Source organism: Rhinatrema bivittatum, chromosome 3 (assembly GCF_901001135.1).
Source record: "Rhinatrema bivittatum chromosome 3, aRhiBiv1.1, whole genome shotgun sequence".
In the NCBI taxonomy this organism is placed as follows: Eukaryota; Metazoa; Chordata; class Amphibia; order Gymnophiona; family Rhinatrematidae; genus Rhinatrema; species Rhinatrema bivittatum.
Window position 1 is genome coordinate 213835286 of NC_042617.1, and position 20012 is coordinate 213855297.

Below are 20012 nucleotides of genomic sequence, written 5' to 3' on the forward strand. Positions count from 1 at the left end.
GAGTTAGCCTGCTCCCTATGGCTTCCTCCCCCAGATGGGTCGGCTGATTCTCATTGTGGAGTGCGGCCGGGCCCCGAACCCGAGCCGGTTCCCCGCTTGCTGTGCCTGGTCCGAAAGGACTGGTTTCTGGTCTGAGAACGAGGTGCTTGGTTGCGAGTCCTGTAAGGGTTGAAGCGTTGAGAGCTTCTACCTCTGCATGGCCTAGTAAAAGGGCGCTGGTTCCTCCTTAACTTGTCTTCTGGTAGACGGGGCAACGGAGAGGCGCCCCATTTGTTAGCCAGGTTCTCGAGGTCGCTGCCGAACAGGAGGGATCCCTTAAATGGCATTCTTGTAAGGCGCGTCTTGGAGGAGGAGTCGGCTGACCAATTTCGCAGCCAGAGCTGTCTCCTGGCTGCCACCGAGGATGACACTCCCTTGGCTGCCATATGGACTAGATCGGAGGCAGCGTCAGTGAGGAACGAGAGTGCTGATTCCATTTCTTCTCCCGGGGTGTTGTTCCTGGCTTGTGATAAACAGGAATGCGTCACCACAGTGCAGCAGGTCACAATTCGTAGGGATATGGCTGCCACCTCAAAGGCTTGTTTCAGAATGGCGTCCATGCGCCGGTCATGTGCATCCCTGAGGGCCGCCCCTCCCTCCAACGGAATGGTGTTGCGCTTCACAATTGCGCAAACTATGGCATCTACCTTAGGGCACGCCAGCAGCTCCTTGGTTGCCGGGTCCAGGGGGTACATGCCAGATAAGGCCCGACCCACTTTGAATGAGGCCTTCGGCGCATTCCACTCGAGATCGATTAGCTGCTGTGCTGCTTGTAGGAGGGGGAAGTGGTGAGCCGTTTGACGAAGGCCTTCCAGCAGGGGGTTCAATATAGATTCCCCTGGGGTGCCGTGGCCCAGGATAGCCAGCTCAGACAGGCATTGAGAGCCCAGGTCTGGGAGATCCTCCTTAAGAAAGAAGCGTCTCATGGTTCGATACGGCTCTATCCCCGAGGGAAGTTCTCCCTCCTCGGGGAGCTCTTCTTCTTCCACAGAACAATCTGAATCCCCATAAGTGGGGCTTCCGGGTGGCGGGTGGTCGTGCCTAGGTCTTGAGGGTCCAGGGGCCGGGTCATCTGGTACGTATGGGACCGTTCGGGGATCAGACTGCGTCTGGACAAAGGCATGGATCCCCTTGAATAATTCCACCCATGAGAGCGAAGCAGGTTCTAGCCTTAGGGGCACAAGGTCTCTAGGGTTCCCTGGCTGCTCATCGCGGCCTGCTAGGTCCAGGGTGTTCCCTGAAGAACTAGCAATTACGCTGGGCTGGGACCAGCCCTGGCCTGGAACTCCCAGGGCCTCCTCACATTGGGCACATAGGGAGTCTGCTTCCTCGCTCTGTGTGGCTCTGAGGTGGCATGCTGAGCAGAGGCCTAGAGCTCTTATGCCTGATTCTGGAGGCGCCGGTTCTGCGGACGCATGGGCTCTCATACGCTCCATCGCGTCTGTTATCTCTATGCGCTTTGTAATATGCGCGAAGATGTGCGCCTATCAACGTGCGCTTATCAGTGTGCGCTTATCAATGGGCGCCTGTCAACGTGCACTTATCAACGTGCGCCTAGCAACGTGCGCTTAGCAACGTGTGCCTATCAACGTGCGGTTAGCAACGTGCGGTTAGCAATGTGCGCCTATCAACGTGCGCTTAGCAACGTGCGTCTATCAACGTGGGCTAAACAGCGTGCACTTAGCAGCGTGCGCCTATCGACATGCGCTTAGCAACGTGCACCTATCAATAATGTGCGCCCAACTTACGCGCCCGTCGCCTGTGCGCTGAGTCTGAGCGCTAGGGCGAGGCAGCGAACCAGGGCAGATGGTGACGGCAAGCAGGCAGGCAAAATGGCGACCTCCTAGGTGGGCTGCTAAGTAGGCAGACCCCGCTAATCCTCGCTTCCTCGGAGACCAATAAAGTAAAGATGTACGCCTTATCTGATCTTCGGCGCTTTCCGGCTGCGACCCGGGCGGTCTCTGGCTGCGGGGGGAGAGGGTGATTACCGTCACCGCCGCGCTCGAGGAAGTGCACCCGCTGCCTCTAGGCCGCGCCCGAACTCGTCTCGCTCGAGGGCCAAGTCCTCACCGCGAACGGATCGGGACCGAGGCTGCCTCTATGCCACGCCCGAGCCCTTCTCACTCGGGGGGCTAGATCCCTGCCGCGAATCGGCCACAGGACCGAGGCTCGTACCTCCGAGGGACCACGGAAATCACCTCGGGAAACTCAACTGGGGGGAGGGACCCAATGGTATCACCGCAGGAGTGCGGGGCTCGTCTTCAGGTAGGACTTCTATGAATTTAGTCATTAGAATTTGGAAAAACGCTCAGCGAGCGTGAGGTAGCTCCAAACTGCTTTGGAGACGGAAATTACTGAGCGCCTGCACTTCCTGCAGGGGTATATGTACCACGTGCTGACGTCAGATCCGTCTCCAACTGCTAGCACGAGCACACTATACCCATTTGTAATGAGTCCATCTGCTACACGCTAGGAAATCTCCACATCTCCATCCTTGATAAAACCCATAGCATAATAAAACAATTTTAAAAGCCCACCTCTCAAATCTCAGTGATCCTGGTCACTCCCAAAGAGGTAACCCCCTTTGTTCCTCCACTTCAGTGGCAACAATCCCAATTGCAGCCCTTGTCTTAAATGTTGGCCCTTAGCACTGTTTTTCTTCAACTCTATTGCAGGGGTGTTGGAACACTTAAGAGTCTGAAGCTCAGCATGAACTGGAAGAATAAACACTGGCCTGTATTAGAAGACATGCCTTAAGATGAAGCATGCCATGGGTGACTGGTTGCAATCAAAGACGCAAACCAAGGGGGTCATCTCTTTGGGAGCAACTAGGAAGAATGGGATTTGTGGCGAGAGCTTTTGAAATTACTCATTACTATCATGGTATGCACAAGACAAACCATCCAAAGACAATTTAAAGGGATAGCCTTGTTAATCCTCAAAAGCTCAGGCTTCAATAAATTAGTTAGTCTAATAGATGCCACCTGACTCCTGTGATCTGAAGACACTACCTGCAAGGAAAGAAGAATTAGAGAGCTCCTAGGGAGACAAAAAAAAGAGTAACAAATCCAAAACCCAAACTTTACATCTGTTCACCTTTAATGACCTTATCCTTTTAAACAGGGATGAGTTCTTTAGAACATTACTTGAAAGCTACAAAGTTTCATGATTACACTTTATGTGTATTAACTCGTATTTTTCTTCCATGTTCATAAACATAACATCTGGGCATTGCAGCTTGCAAAAACAAACTCAGAAATACCACAAACTCCATTAGTTCTGCTTAAAACCAGCTCAATAATGAATTTTTACAGGTCCATTCTTGCCAAGACAGAGATTTTCACATTGACTTAGAAACCAAATGTATTTATTATAACCTCAACTTCGAACTAAAGGATCTGTGACTTCTGGCATCCTCTCTCTTTCTCTGGTCCACTCAAACTGATAGCCATACCCAAAGAAACGATATAGTCACAGAAATCACAAGCATTACAAAACATTACAAAAATAGGACAGAAAATAAGCCCTCCCATTTCTATTTATTATACATTATAATTATTATATTTGTGGAAGTGTAGCTGCTGCAGCAAAATATCCATCTCAGATTAAAATGAAAGACACATTGGTAAGAACATACCTCTGGGTTTACATATGTAGAAGCAGATTCCAATTCAATCAGGGCAGAGCGAGCAGCTTTATGTTCTGCCTCCCTTTTGGTCTTTCCTTCTGCCTCCATGAATTCTTTTCCATCAACTATTGCCCGGTAAACAAATCTATTTAAAAACAGTAAACTTCTATATTAGTAATCACAATCAGCATTTTCTAATTTTTTCCCAGAAACATCCTAAGTGAATAACAAAAGGTAATTTGTGCCTGTTTTCTTTCAATTTATTCCATCTGCAAAGCAAAATTTAACTACTTATCTCTCTACTGTTTTCTGAAGAAAATATTTTCATGGGTTCACACTGATGGATTATATGATCTATTGAATAAAACACCTCAAAAGTTTCCTAAATTTAGATTTCTAGCACAGTGTTTCCCAACCTTTTCAAGCCCAAAGCATACCTACTTTAATAAAAATGTTATGTGGCATACCAGTCTTCATGGAGCAGGCAGTGCACACATATGCAAAGGACTCTAAGCTCAAAAAAAGAGTCAGTCTCTCATCCAAATTTTAAAAGGGGGTAGAGACACATGAAACCATCACAATATACCAGCTCACGCACAGCTTACTGTGTGGTTGGACCCGCATTTTGGACATCTAGAATGACTCCAGATGCAGTAATAGGATTAGCGTGTCCCAACATGAGCCTAACTAATAGCGCTCATCACATGTAAATACCATGTAGATGAGGCTATTAGCTGTTACCCCCAATGTACACTTTTTAATATGGAAGATTTTATGCCTCCTCATCAAGGGCTCAGCTTAAGAGCAAAAACATACTGCTTTTCTGTGGTTTCTCCTACTTAGTATTGTCACGATACTAAGTAGGAGGAATTGCAGAAAGCAGCACCATGGAAAATTAAAAAGACTTGCCTGAAAAAAAAAATTCTGAACGCGCAATATATACCCAGGTACATGCTCCAGGCCATTTATATTGTGCGAGTATATTATGTCAGTTCATTAGCTGCCGCAGGATAAAACAGACTCTCGTCTCGAGCGTCCGTTTTCCTAACTCGCACACAGCCACATCTCCTGGGTGCCCGATGCAAAGGGCATGCTAGGGATGCACAATTTCCCCTAATGCATCCTTTTTAACACGGCAGTTCATTAGCATATTGCATTGCGTGCCCAGGAGAGGTGGGCATGCATTGGGAAAACGGGCACTCATATGTTTTTAGCATGTTTGTATTCCATTGGCCTGTCTATATACAAGTGCAGGATGAGGGAGAAGACAGTGTGGTGTGGGCAGACAGCTCTGTTAGTTACTTTGGCTACTGCATGTGACTGCCAGAGCTCCTTCACCAGTGCTGCTCCCAACACTGAGAGTTAGTCATTTCCAGTGCTCAGTGCACGTTCTTGCCATCTCACTCAGCCTGGGGATAGGATAAGGGCTGGAAGAACTCAAAGGAGGAGACTGGAAAGAGGAGGAGGTGATGTATGCTGCACAAAACAGGTCACAGCTATCTGTGCCCTAGATGCTGCCCATTAATTGCAACACTCATGCTTCTAGGAAGAGAAGGCACCATGATTACACATGCTTTCAGAAAAGGAGCTCCTACATGTTTTAAAGCCACCGCTGGTGACTCTTGTTGCTACGAGGTGCTAAGAATCCAGGAGCTAGCCTGGATCTGAGCATCAGGCGTGGCGTTTCTGTAGCATACCTCATCAGTAGAGATGTGAATCGTGTCATCGATAGTTTTAACGATCGATTTTGGCTGGGGGGGGGGGGAGGGAATCTGATCGTCGCGGTGTTGTTTTTTTTTAAATTGTTTAAATCGTAAATCGGGGGAGGGCGGGAAAACCGGCACACTAAAACAACCCTAAAACCCACCCCGACCCTTTAAAATAAATCCCCCACCCTCCCGAACCCCCCCAAAATGTTTTAAATTACCTGGGGTCCAGTGGGGGGGTCCTGGTGTGATCTTCCACTCTCGGGCCATGGCTGCGTTAATAGAAATGGCGCCGGCGCTACCTTTGCCCTGTCATATGACAGGGCAAAGATAGTGCCGGCGCCATTTTGGTTCCTGTCCCCCGACGTCACGAGCGCAGGAGATCGCTCCCGGACCCCCGCTGGACCCCCAGGGACTTTTGGCCAGCTTGGGGGGGCCTCGGGACCCCCACAAGACTTGCCAAAAGTCCAGCAAGGGTCCGGGAGTGACCTACTGCACTGGGGCCGTATTGCAAAATGGTGCCGGCCGTATGGTCGTATGGCCGGCGCCACTTTGCAATACGGCAAAAATCAATTTACGATTTTTGACAATAAATCGGGGGAATTCCTATTGTATCGCGCCTCTAACGATTTTTAACGATTTAAAATATATCAGACGATATTTTAAATCGTCAAAAAACGATTCACATCCCTACTGATCAGGTCTCAAGGCACACTGGTTGGGAAACACTGTTTTAAAATGTTAAACTCTGCCAGCAACTAACTACCAACCATCAGTTATTTTTCATGTCAGATCAGTCTAGTCTAGAGAAAACAGTGTACAGCTTTCCAGGGAGAAGCAGATTGCAATTCATAACTTGAAAAAAAACAATTACAATTAGAAGTTTTTATCCTTTCAAAAAATATTTCACAGATTTCTTACTGACAAAGATAAACAATTGTATAGGATGCCCTCAAAAAGAGTCTGAAACAGTGGCGTAGCCAGAATTGATTTATTGGGTGGGCACAAGGTTAACATGGGAGGGCTGTAGGCATTCAGGTCTGAGACCTACTAGTTGTTTTCTTATTGATAAATAATACCATATACTGCACCCTAGAATGGCTTTCTAAGTAATTTGCAACAGCCATTATGCATCATGCATGACATTTTAAAACATTTTACCTCAATTATTTCAAGCACTTACCAGCATTAAAAATTCCTTATTAATCAGAATTTATTTTATATTTATTGCATTTTATAAATGCACAAGTATAGAAAACAATCAGATCCAATCATGTAATAAAACAAAAATGAATGTAGGAGATGTAAGAAAACATGGCTTACCTTGAATCGGTGAATCCCCATGTATATTGGCAGCCGGGCGGGATGCTGAATCCATCTGCCTACACTAAGGAAAACGAGATTATCAGGTAAGTAATCTCTCCATTTCCTAGTGTGTAGCAGATGGACTCAGAACAAATGGGATGTACAAAAGCTACTCCCTGACTGGGTGGGAGGCTGCCCGAGGTCCGTTTAGGATTGCCCTTGCAAATGCTGTATCCTCCCTGGCCAGGTATCTGGACAGCAGCCTGCCGATGTTGAGATGGCGCAGTATTGGACCTTCTTCCGACTTCTTCAAACCTTCCATGGTTGGCAAGGAAATGGTTTGGTTAAGGTGGAAGTGCAAGACTACTTTGGGTAAGAAGGAAGGAACCGTGCGAAGATGGATAGCCCCTGGGGTGATCCTGAGAAACGGATCACGGCAGGACAGTGCTTGTAGCTCTGAGTTGCGGCGTGCTGAACACACGGCCAGCAAGAACACCATCTTCAAGGTTAGCAAACGGAGTGACAGGCCTCGGAGGGGTCTGAAGGCAGGTCCCGCTAGGAATTCCAAAACTAGGTTGAGGTTCCACAGGGGCACTGGCCACTTCAGTGGCGGGCGAATATGCTTGACTCCTTTCAGGAAACGTGAAACGTCTGGGTGTGTGGCAATGCTGTTGCCGTCACTCCTGGGGCCGTAGCAGGACAGTGCTGCCAACTGAACCTTGATTGAATTGAGGGACAGACCCTTCTGGAGCCCATCTTGCAGGAAATCCAAAATGATGGGGATTTTAGCGGCATGTGGATTGGTGCTGCGAGTTTCGCACCAGGCTTCAAATACTCTCCAGATCCTTATATAAGTTAGTGATGTGGAGAACTTGCGTGCACGGAGGAGTGTATCTATTACCGGCCGCGAGTATCCCCTTTTCTTCAGTCTAGCCCTCTCAATGGCCAGACCGTAAGAGAGAATTGAGCTGGATCCTCGTGGAGGATGGGACCTTGCCGCAGCAGGTCCCTGTGAGGAGGCAGGGGTAGAGGATCCCCCGCCAGTAGTCTTTTCATGTCTGCGTACCAGGGTCTTCTTGGCCAGTCCGGGGCCACCAGAACTAGGCCTCTGTGCCGCTGAATCTTGTGTATAATGGTACCCAGCAGGGGCCATGGGGGAAAGGCATATAGCAGGATCCCCTGAGGCCATGGCTGTACCAGGGCGTCGATCCCCTGGGATAGAGGGTCTCGCCTGCGACTGAAATATCTGGGTACTTGAGCGTTGGACCTGTCCGCTAGTAGGTCCATGCCCGGCGTCCCTCACTGATCCGTGATCATCTGGAAGGCCGTGGACGACAGCTGCCATTCCCCCGGGTTTAGGCTTTCTCTGCTGAGGAAGTCTGCCGTGGCGTTGTCCTTCCCGGCGATGTGGACGGCGGAGATGTCCTGGAGATTCGCTTCCGCCCAAGCCATCAGAGGGGCTATTTCTAAGGATACCTGTCGGCTTCTGCCCTGTCGGTTGATGTATGCCACCGTGGTGGCATTGTCCGACATCACTCTGACTGCTCTGTTGCGAAGTCTGTGGACAAATCGCAGGCATGCCAACCTGACTGCCCGTGCCTCTAGTCGGTTGATGTTCCACCCCGACTCTTCTCTGTTCCACCGCCCTTGGGCAGTTAGTTCTTCGCAGTGTGCTCCCCAGCCGCTCAGGCTGGCATCTGTAGTGAGCAGGGTCCAGATTGGAGAGGACATTTTTGGCCCCCGGCTCATGTTCCCGGGCTGCAGCCACCACCGTAACTGATGCCGTACTCTGGCCGGTAGAGGTAGATGCACGGTGTAGTTCTGTAATCGTGGGCTCCACCGAGATAGAAGGGCGCGTTGTAACGGTCTCATATGAGCCCGCGCCCATGGTACCACTTCCAGAGTGGAGGCCATTAGGCCGAGGACCTGTAGGTAATCCCAAGCTGTGGGCCGGGTGGCGCTCAGCAAAGTCTGCAAACGATTCCGGAGTTTTGATTTCCTCTTGGAGGTCAGGCTGACATTGTCTCCCTGGGTGTCGAATCGAACTCCGAGGTATTCCAGCGACTGCGAAGGCTGTAGGGAACTCTTGTTTGTGTTGACTACCCATCCTAGGCTTTCCAGAAGAGATATAACTCTGTTGGTTGCCCGGTGGCTCTCCTCCGGTGACTTTGCCCTGATCAGCCAATCGTCTAGGTAGGGATGGACGAGAATTCCTTCCTTCCTGAGTGACGCCGCCACCACTACTATTACCTTGGTAAAGGTCCGTGGCGCGGTGGCTAACCCGAAGGGTAGAGCCCGGAACTGAAAGCGTTGTCCCAGGACTTTGAAGCATACGTAGCCCTGATGATCCCGATGGATTGGGATATGCAAGTAAGCTTCTGACAGATCCAGGGATGTGAGATACTCCCCTGGCTGTATGGCACTTCGGACTGACCGCAGAGTTTCCATGCGAAATCCTGGGACCCTTAAGTGCCGGATGACTGACTTGAGGTCCAGGACGGGTCTGAAGGTGCCCCCCTTCTTGGGCACGATGAAATAAATGGAGTAATGGCCAGAATTTATCTCCCATGCAGGCACTGGGATTATGGCTTTTAGGGACAGGAGCCTTCCCAAGGTAGCTTCCAGCGCCGCCCTATTGAGGGGCGGACAAGGAGATTCCACAAACTTGTCCGGAGGGAGGTGAAGGAAGTCCAGGGAATACCCTTTCCGGACAATGGCGAGGACCCACTGGTCCGAAGTAATCTCGACCCACCTGCGGTAGAATAGGGTTAGCCTGCCCCCAATGGCTTCCTCCCCCAGATGGGTCGGCTGATTCTCATTGTGGGGTGCGGCCGGGACCCGAACCCGAGCCAGTTCTCCTCTTGTTGTGCCTGGCCCGAAAGGACTGGTTCCTGGTCTGAGAACGAGGTGCTTGGTAGCGAGCCCTGTAAGGGTTGAAGCGTTAAGAGCTTCTACCTCTGGATGGCCTAGGAAAAGGGCGCTGGTTCCTCCTTGACTTGTCTTCTGGTAGACGGGGCAATGGAGAGGCGCCCCATTTGTTAGCCAGGTTCTCGAGGTCGCTGCCGAACAGGAGGGATCCCTTAAATGGCATTCTTGTAAGGCGCGTCTTGGAGGAGGAGTCGGCTGACCAATTTCGTAGCCAGAGCTGTCTCCTGGCTGCCACTGAGGATGACACTCCCTTGGCTGCCGTACGGACTAGGTCGGAGGCAGCATCAGTGAGGAACGAGAGGGCTGATTCCATTTCTTCTCCCGGGGTGTTGTTCCTGGCTTGTGATAAACAGGAACGCGTCACCACGGTGCAGCAGGTCGCGATTCGTAGGGACATGGCTGCCACCTCAAAGGCTTGTTTCAGAATGGCGTCCATGCGCCGGTCATGTGCATCCTTGAGGGCCGCCCCTCCCTCCACCGGACTGGTGGTGCGCTTCACAATTGCGCAAACTATGACGTCTACGTTGGGGCATGCCAGCAGCTCCTTGGTTGCCGGGTCCAGGGGGTACATGCCAGACAAGGCCCGAACCCCTTTGAATGAGGCCTCCGGTGCATTCCACTCAAGATCGATTAGCTGCTGTGCTGCTTGTAGGAGGGGGAAGTGGTGGGCAGTTTGACGAAGGCCTTCCAGCAGGGGGTTCATTCTAGGTTCCCCTGGGGTGCCGTGGCCCGGGATAGCCAGCTCCAACAGGCATTGAGAGACCAGGTCTGGGAGATCCTCCTTAAGAAAGAAGTGTCTCATGGTTCGATACGGCTCCATCCCCGAGGGAAGTTCTCCCTCCTCAGGGAGCTCGCCTTCTTCCTCAGAGCAATCTGAATCCCTATAAGTGGGGCTTCTGGGTGACGAGTGGCCGTGCCTAGGTCTTGCTGGTCCAGGGGCAGGGTCATCCGGTACGTATGGGTCCATTCGGGGATCAAACTGCATCTTGACAAAGGCGTGAATCCCCTTGAATAAGTCCACCCAGGAGAGCGAAGCAGGTTCTAGCCTAGGGGCACCAGGTCTCTAGGGTTCCCTAGCTGCTCACCGTGGCCTGCTAGGTCCGGGGTGTTCCCTGAGGAACTGGCAAGTACGCTGGGCTGGGACCGGCCCTGGCCTGGAAGTCCCAGGGCCTTCTCACATTGGGCACATAGGGAGTCTGCTTCCTCGCTCTGTGTGGCTCTGAGGTGGCTTGCTGAGCAGAGGCCTAGAGCTCTTATGCCTGATTCCGGAGGTGTCGGCTCTGCAGACGCATGGGCTCTCATATGCTCCATCGCGTCTGTTATCTCTATGCGCTGGTGCGCTCCCAGCCGAAGTATGCGCCTTGTAATATGCGCGAAAGACGTGCGCTTATCAACATGCACCTATGAATGTGCGCCTAGCACCGTGCGCCTCTCAACGTGCGCCTAATCAATGTGTATCAAGGTGCGCCCTTCAATGTGCGCCTCTATCAAAAATGCGTCCAATTATTTTCGGGCGCCTAACATATGCGCCCGTCGCCTGTGAGCCTAGTCTGGGCTGAGCGCTAGAGCGAGGCGGCAAACCAGGGCAGATGGCGACGGTGAGCAGGTAGGCAAAATGGCAACCTCCTTGGCGGGCTGCCACGTAGGCAGACCCCGCTAATCCTCGCTTCCTCGGAGACCAGCAAAAGTAAAGATGTACGCCTTACCTGGTCTTCGGCGCTTCCCGGCTGCGACCCGGGCGGTCTCCGGCTGTGGGGGGAGAGGGTGATTACCGTCACCGCCGTGCTCAAGGAAGTGCACCCGCTGCCTCTAGGCCGCGCCCGAACTCGTCTTGCTCGGGGGCCAAGTCCTCACCGGGACCGAGGCTGCCTCTATGCCGCGCCCGAGCCCTTCTCACTCGGGGGCTAGGTCCCTGCCACGAGTCGGCCACCGGACCAAGGCTCGTATCTCCGAGGGACCACGGAAATCACCTCGGGAAACTCAACTTGGGGAGGGACCCGAGGATATCACCGCAGGAGTGCGGGGCTCGTCTTCAGATAGGATTCTTCTATGAATTTAGTCGTTAGAATTTGGAAAAACGCTCAGCGAGCGTGAGGTAGCTCCAAACTGCTTTGGAGACGGAAATTACTGAGTTGCTGCACTTCCTGCAGCGGTATACGTACCACGTGCTGACATCAGATCCATCTCCAACTGCTAGCACGAGCATACTATACCCATTTGTTCTGAGTAGGAAATATTAAATATTACATTGAACTATGGACCATCCAAACATACTAATCACAGATGATCATAATATATTGTTGGGAAACACATATTCACCCATTCACCGTAAAATTTCCTGAATGTGTTAAATCTCTGGCATCTTGTTGCTTTGAGTTCCCGCTGGAAATCATCTCAAATGCTGATGCTATTTTTAAAGGGCCAAACAACAGGAAAATCACTTTTCAATCAAAAATGTAAAAAACAGAAAAACAGTGATTGGTGAATCAAAATCATAAAGAATGTCAGTCTATGGTTTCATTCAAGCCAGCTGGAGCCACACTATTAAAAGAAAATCCAAAATTGTTCGTGCAAATTAAATATCTGCACAATATCTCCTCCTCTTGTTGACTGCCAGACAAACTCAAGTATAGTCCATTTCAGATGAAAGAAACTGTGTCTCATATCAAGGCAATGTTGTACAATGAGTGCTTAAACCTTGGATATATGTACATGCACAGAACAGTTCATGCGACCAATGTAAATTAAAGGACACGGGTAGTATAATAAATAAATAAATGACATTCTTCATGGTACAATCTTTTCGAGTTTTATCAGAGACTATTTATGGGATGTTGCCATTATGTACCAATAAATGCAGTGTCACACATATCACAGTGTCTACATATGAAGTTCCGAGTCTCAACTTCTTGTGTGAGTGAAGAAGGTAATGTTGCACGAACTATCAGTTCCCTAATATTATTGCCTCTCATAAGAACATAAGAAAATGCCATACTGGGTCAGACCAAGGGTCCATCAAGCCCAGCATCCTGTCTCCAACAGTGGCCAATCCAGGCCATAAGAACCCGGCAAGTACCCAAAAACTAAGTCTATTCCATGTTACCATTGCTAATGGAAGTGGCTATTCTCTAAGTCAGAGCTTTCCAAACTTTTCATGTTGGTGACACACTTTTTAGACAAACATAATTTCGGGACACAGTAATTAGTCTACAAGCAAACCGGAGGTTAAAGGTTAAATGAACGAAATGTATTTCGACAATTTATGTATGTTTCCTTAAATATATACATAATAAAATGTTTCACGACACAACATATCTTGTGAAAACCTTTCGTTTATATTAAAAATATATAATATTCCAAGATTAATGTTATTGTTATAATTTATGAGTAACAATAATAAAACAAAGTTATTGTGTTATTCAATTTACCTCTTTAATGAGATATATGATCTTGATGGGATGAACACAGCTTTTGAATATTTGGTGTTAATAAAAAAGTCCAAAGGGTCTTCTGCATAATTTTAAAAAGCTGGCCAGTTTCACACTATATAATTATTTGATAGCCTCATTCAACTAATTCTATATGGCTATGAGAGTGAAATCTGGAATTTATAGGAAGGGACAGAATGTCAATATAAATCCTGCACCTCCAGTTCTGTAACTCTGTGCATCCACTGAAATTCCCCCAAACAATGGAGCTTGGATGTTTCCCTTACAGCTCATCATACTAAAAGATATTTTCAAATGCTGGTGTCACCTCACAGTAACAGCAGCACAAACACCTTCCACTGCCAGGCACATTGTGAACTAAAATAAAACCTCGCAAAAAAGACACTCAAAATCTATACTGCAATCCCATTGTAACATAACAGTAATAACACCAAGGACTCAAACAACAATAACCCTACCTGTGAAAAAGCATGGGTAAATATTACACTGGGTCCTAGAATACCAATACACCACCTACTGAGGAAACAAAACAAACCCGATTGCTATAGATCCCTATGCTAGCAGAATCTCTCATCATGGTCACACACACAGAGCAGAGACAGACCCTCACCAAATACAGAATACAAAATAAAGGAGCACAAATTAGACAAAAACTGAAATGGAAACTCCAAGAAGCCAGACTCTGTATTAACAATGGAAAAACAGAACCACCATTCCTCATAAAACAAACAAAATCAAGAAACATAAAACATCAGTTATAACAGTAAAACCATACTAATAAAAGAATATTTTAAAACTACTGATAAATAGAATTTCTATTAATTAAAATCATTTACATTTTTTACAATTTCCCAGAGGTTATCCTCTCTCACACAGACTCACATGTCCATTCTCTCTCACACATACACTGTCACATACATACACATTCATGCTCTTATACCCACCATAACCTCTCGCTCTCACAGACACTGACACTGTCACACTCTCAGGCTCTAAGACACTCTCTCCCCCTCCACACACACCCCCCACACAAACTCTTACTCCCCTGGATTTTCTCATACACACTCTCTCTGGCTCCCTCACATACAAACACACACACCCAGGCAAGTTCCCAATCATTCTCACACAAACACACACACCCAGGCAAGTTCCCAATCATTCTCACACAAACACACACACCCAGGCAAGCTCCCAGTCATTCTCACACACTAAAACTGACCCCCAGGCAGGCTCCCATTCATTTTCACACCACTCCCTCACCATCCCCCAGGCAGGCACCCATCCATTCACACACATACACCCCCAGGCAGGCACCCATTCATACACATGCACACACTAAAGGCAGACCCCCTCTCTTTCTTTTGCCAGCAACCTCGGACCCTCTCTCATTCCTCTGCTGCCACTGATGCCGCATGGTTATTGGGGAGGCGCTGATTGCTGCTATTGGCACTGAAGCCCATTCTGCTGCCTCCTCTGTGCAGGCCCCGTGGGTTTCCAGTTCCTCCATGTTGATCTCGTACATTGTGAGATCCGCACAGAGAAAGTGCTACTCTTGACATTAACAAAGATTACATGTGCCAATCAGTAAAAAGTAATTTATTTCTTCTTTTTTTTTTTACCTTTGCTGTCTGATCTTAGTTTTCTAATCGGTTGGTCCCAGGCTTTTTTGTTCCACCTCCCCTTTCTTATTTTTTTGCCAATTCATTTCATATTGTCTTTTTTTCTATTTCTTTTCTCTCCATCTATCTTCTTCCCTCAAACATACAGTCAGGTTCTCATTCTCACATGCTTTCTCTCTCTCTCACACACACACACACAGGCTCTCACTCTCACATGCTCTCTCTCTCATACAATCATTCATACACAGTCTCTCTCTCTTGCACATGCTGTCTGACTCACACACCCAGGCTCTCTCTCACTCCCACATGCTGTCTTGCTCATGCACAGGCTCTCACTGTCACATGCTGTCTCTCTCTCTCACACACACAGGCTCTCACATGCTGTCTCTGCAAACAATGAGATCCTCACTCCCACACCCAATCTCTCAACTCACACAGGCACCCAATCTCTCAACTCATCTCATACACGCACACAATCTCTCAATTCAGCTCATACAGGCACCCAATCTCTCAACTCAGCTCAGCTCATACAGGCACCCAATCTCTCAACTCAGCTAATACACGCATCCAATCTCTCAACTCAGCTCATACACGCGCTCTACGGGCCCTCAGCCTCTCTCTTACCTCTGGGCCTCCTCTTCACGGGTCGCTGCAGGATCGGCTCTGCAGCGGCCCTGATCTTCTCGGGCCGATCCGATCCGCGGTGGGGCCCCTGCTACCGGGCCTCTTCTCGCCCGCTGCAACAACGCGGCTCCTCTTCTGCACGCGGCTGCTTCATCTCCTTCCTGCCCGTGCGGCTCCGGCAACATTTTTCTTCCGGGGCCGCGTGGGCAGGAAGGAGGCGGAGCACCTGCACGTTTAGAAGTGCCCTTTTTCTTCGGCCGTGGTGACGTGAACTCACCACGGCCTTACCGATCTTCTGGCTGCGATTCTTCAGTGCTCAGCCGCCAGTGGGATGAGCTCCACCGGCGGCCGCGTTGGCTCCCACTTGCCGGTGTGTCAAGTGCACCGGGCTTGCGCGACACACCGGCACACCTCAGGCGACACACCAAAGTGTCACGACACACACTTTGGAAAGCTCTACTCTAAGTGAACTTAATAGCAGGTAATGGACTTCTCCTCCAAGAACCTATCCAATCCTTTTTTAAACACAGCTATACTAACTGCACTAACCACATCCTCTGGCAACAAATTCCAGAGTTTAATTGTGCGTTTGAGTAAAAAAGAACTTTCTCCGATTAGTTTTAAATGTGCCCCATGCTAACTTCATGGAGTGCCCCTAGTCTTTCTACCTCCGAAAGAGTAAATAACCGATTCACATCTATCCGTTCTAGACCTCTCATGATTTTAAACACCTCTATCATATCCCCTCTCAGACATCTCTTCTCCAAGCTGAAAAGTCCTAACCTCTTTAGTCTTTCCTCATAGGGGAGCTGTTCCATTCCCCTTATCATTTTGGTAGCCCTTCTCTGTACCTTCTCCATCGCAATTATATCTTTTTTGAGATGCGGCGACCAGAATTGTACACAGTATTCAAGGTGCAGTCTCACCATGGAGCGATACAGAGGCATTATGACATTTTCCGTTTTATTTACCATTCCCTTTCTAATAATTCCCAACATTCTGTTTGCTTTTTTGACTGCCGCAGCACACTGAACCGACGATTTAATGTGTTATCCACTATGATGCCTAGATCTCTTTCTTGGGTTGTAGCATCTAATATGGAACCCAACATTGTGTAATTATAGCATGGGTTATTTTTCCCTATATGCATCACCTTGCACTTATCCACATTATACATTATCTCATGTATAAAATGCATGGAAATGACTAAAAAACTGGATGAGTTACTATAATGCTCCAGTAGTACTTGATCAATGCTGCCCCCTTGTGTACCAAATTGGAAAACCTCAATACATATGTAAGTTCTTCTGTCTGAGGTCTGTTGTACTGCAATAATTATGTACGATCGACATTATTTTGCACGTAAATATACTTGCTTCACCACGTTATTGGGAGACTCTGCAAAAAAAAAAAAAAAATCTGTTTAAAAATTCTGTTCTCAAGATCTTAATCAGATAACTTTTCAGCTTTTTTTAGCAATCTATCAATACTCTCTACCATACAATCAGATCAATATGCTACCTGGATTCCCAATCCCCATACATCACCATTTTTTCAATAGTTCACACTTCATTCCAATCATCAGGAAACAACGTAAACCTCAAACTAAACCTCTCCCACAACATTACAACCGTCATCAAAGGCTAATCCCAATAATGATCTCACCAATCACGCAATTCCTAGGCCTCTCTCTTCTATCTTTAACTCTATTCAATGCACAATCGCTTTCGAAAAAAACACACATCTTAAATGACTACCTCACTGAAGCAAACCCAATTACCTACCCAGCTTTATGATTTTTTCTCCCTCCCTAGATCCAAAAGAAGAGGAGGAGGTCTGCTCCTGGCAGCCAAGAAAGGACTAGGAATAACATTACAACATTCAAATACTACATTAAACATAGAGCTCTCTGTCTTCAAATCTGATCATTTACAAATTGGCCTAATCTATGCTCCACCAGGAACTTTAGACTCGGACCCTTCACCTGTCATTGAAATCACTGCCAAATATTTCAACCCAGACATACCTGCCATTTTATTGGGAGACTTCAACTTACATGTTGATGTTTCACCACAATCCCCAAACTGTGTTTACTATCGGCTCTCAGCTATATGGGATTCACACAAATTATAAAAAGTCCTACACACAAAGCAGGCCACACTCTGGACCTTATTTTCATCAATCAGTGCATCTCGCGCCCAACTACAACCTCATGTTCACCTGTGCCTTGGACGGACCATCAAATCATCAACACGACCCTCAAGCTATCAGAACACCCTCCTCTTTCGTTTCCAAAAACCACTATTCAATACAGGAAACCTTGTTCTACAGACCTTCTTATCAACCAGCTCTCTAATGAATTATCTCAACTCGATCTTTCCAATGCAACTACAGCCACCACCTCATGGTGCAACATCACCAAAAAGATTGCAGACCTAACCTGCCCTTCCATTACAAAAGTAGTACAACCCTCGCCAGACAACAGGAAACCCTGGTTCACCCCAGAACTGAAGCTGCTTAAACAAGAGCTAAGAAATAAAGAACACACATGGAGGAAAAACCCATCTCCCACAACATTAGCTATTTATAAAACCTCCCTCAATGCCTACAGGATCACCATACTTAGAACAAAGAGAGATTTCTTCTCGAAAAAAATACATCATTTCATTTTTGATTCGAAAGCACTATTCTCCTATGTTTCAGCCCTCACTAAACCATCCCCTCCTACTATCCCTGATGATCAAGCGCTCAACAAAGCCTCTGAACTAGCTGATTATTTCAAGGAAAAAATTGATAAATTAATTGGCCCCTTCTCAACATCTAGTTCATCTCCCCCACTCCCGCTCTCTACCCCACCTCAATTAAATACGACTCTGGAATATTTCGAGACCACATCAGCTCTTGAGATAGAAAACATTCTCAAGAAAATGAAACCATCCTCTCATCCCTTAGACACAATTCCAACTAACCTCCTCATCGCAATAAGGAACACCATATCAAAGCCAATTGCAGACATCATTAATTGTTCTCTTTCCCAAGGTCTAGTTCCTGACCAACTTAAACTAGCTATTCTCAAACCTTTACTAAAAAAATGAACCTACCGACCACAGATCCAGCCAACTTCCGCCCAATAGCCAATCTGCCATTGATCGCCAAACTTATGGAAAAGATAGTCAAACAACTATCTGAGTACCTGGAAGAAAACTATATTCTTGCACCATCCCAATACGGCTTTCGTAAATCATTAAGTACGGAATCCCTACTTATCTCTCTTACCGACACTATTCTAGCTAATATGGACAAAAAACAACCACATCTCTTGATACTTTTAGATCTCTCTGCAGCCTTTGACACTGTCAACCACTCATCTCTATTAACAGGTCTGGCAGACATAGTCATTAAAGGTACAGTTCTCAGCTGGTTCAAGTCCTTCCTGGCAAATAGACAATTTAAGGTAAAGATAAACAACAAAGAATCTCATCCGGTCCCATCCAACCAGGGGGTCCCTCAAGGTTCCTCACTCTCCCCAACCATTTTCAACATTTACCTCTTACCTCTCTGTCGACTACTTACTAAACTAAATCTAACCCACTACCTCTACGCAGATGACATCCAAATACTCATCCCAAAGAATCTCTACACAAAACTCTGATTCATTGGAACAATTGCTTGCAACAAATCAATCATCTTCTTGCTAGCCTTAACCTCATTCTTAACAACAACAAAACCGAGATCCTAATCATCAATCAGGACATCAACAACAAGTTGCTAAACCCAGCTAACCCACTCACTGCAATCATTCCTTTATTAAATCACTCTCCACATGTACGAGACCTAGGCGTCATTCTAGACGATCAGCTTAACCTTAAAAAATGTATAAGCACCACCACTAAAGACTGTTTCTACAAGCTACAAGTCCTGAGAAAGCTGAAACCTCTTCTTCATTTCAATGATTTCCGGTTGGTTCTTCAAGCCATTATACTATCAAAAATCGACTATTGCAATTCGCTCCTCCTCGGCCTCCCAATCTCATCCATCAAACCCCTCCAAATGTTACAAAACTCTGCAGCTAGAATCCTTACAAATACGAATAAAAGAGATCACATCACCCCCATTCTCAAACTCCTCCATTGGCTTCCAATTAAGCAAAGGATTCTTTATAAAGTGCACACAGTAATTCATAAATCAATTCACAATATCTCCCCACTTCACCTAAGCACCCAACTACGTCCTCGCTCTTCAGCTAGACCCATCAGAGGAGCATATAAAGGCACACTCCATGTACCCTCAACAAAATCCTCGCTTCAGAAACGTGACATATCTACTGCAGGCCCCATTCAATGGAACACGCTCCCGCCAGATATCCGTCTAGAGATCTGCCACTCTACATTCAAAAAGAAACTTAAAACCTGGCTCTTTAAACAAGCTTTTACAGGACCATAAGCACTTTTTTCCCCTACAGCCAGCAAGAGTTCCTCACCATCGCATTCCCCAGGTTCTATACTACTACTCGACTCTGTATCCAATCTCTTGCTGCAGGACTCATGTGACATTTACTGTTTTGCTTTTATGTTTTTGTTTTTACTGCTCAATGAGACTTGTTAGCCAATATGTTTACATTACAATGTTAATTTTGATCTAGTTTACCCTGTTCCAAGTTCCATAACCTTGTTCTATGTAATGCCTCTAGGCAAAAATTTATGTTCTGTTTCAA

At 47.3% G+C, this 20012-nt stretch overlaps 1 protein-coding gene across 1 annotated transcript in view; it reads right to left on the bottom strand.

Annotated features, from left to right (window-relative positions):
- EIF2AK2 (eukaryotic translation initiation factor 2 alpha kinase 2) overlaps positions 1 to 20012 on the bottom strand; it is a 357779-nt gene that overhangs the window by 246635 nt on the left and 91132 nt on the right. Inside the window, exon 5 of the mRNA XM_029594168.1 lies at positions 3677 to 3812. Coding sequence (XP_029450028.1) covers positions 3677 to 3812 — 136 coding nt within the window. The remainder of the gene's footprint in view (positions 1 to 3676; positions 3813 to 20012) is intronic.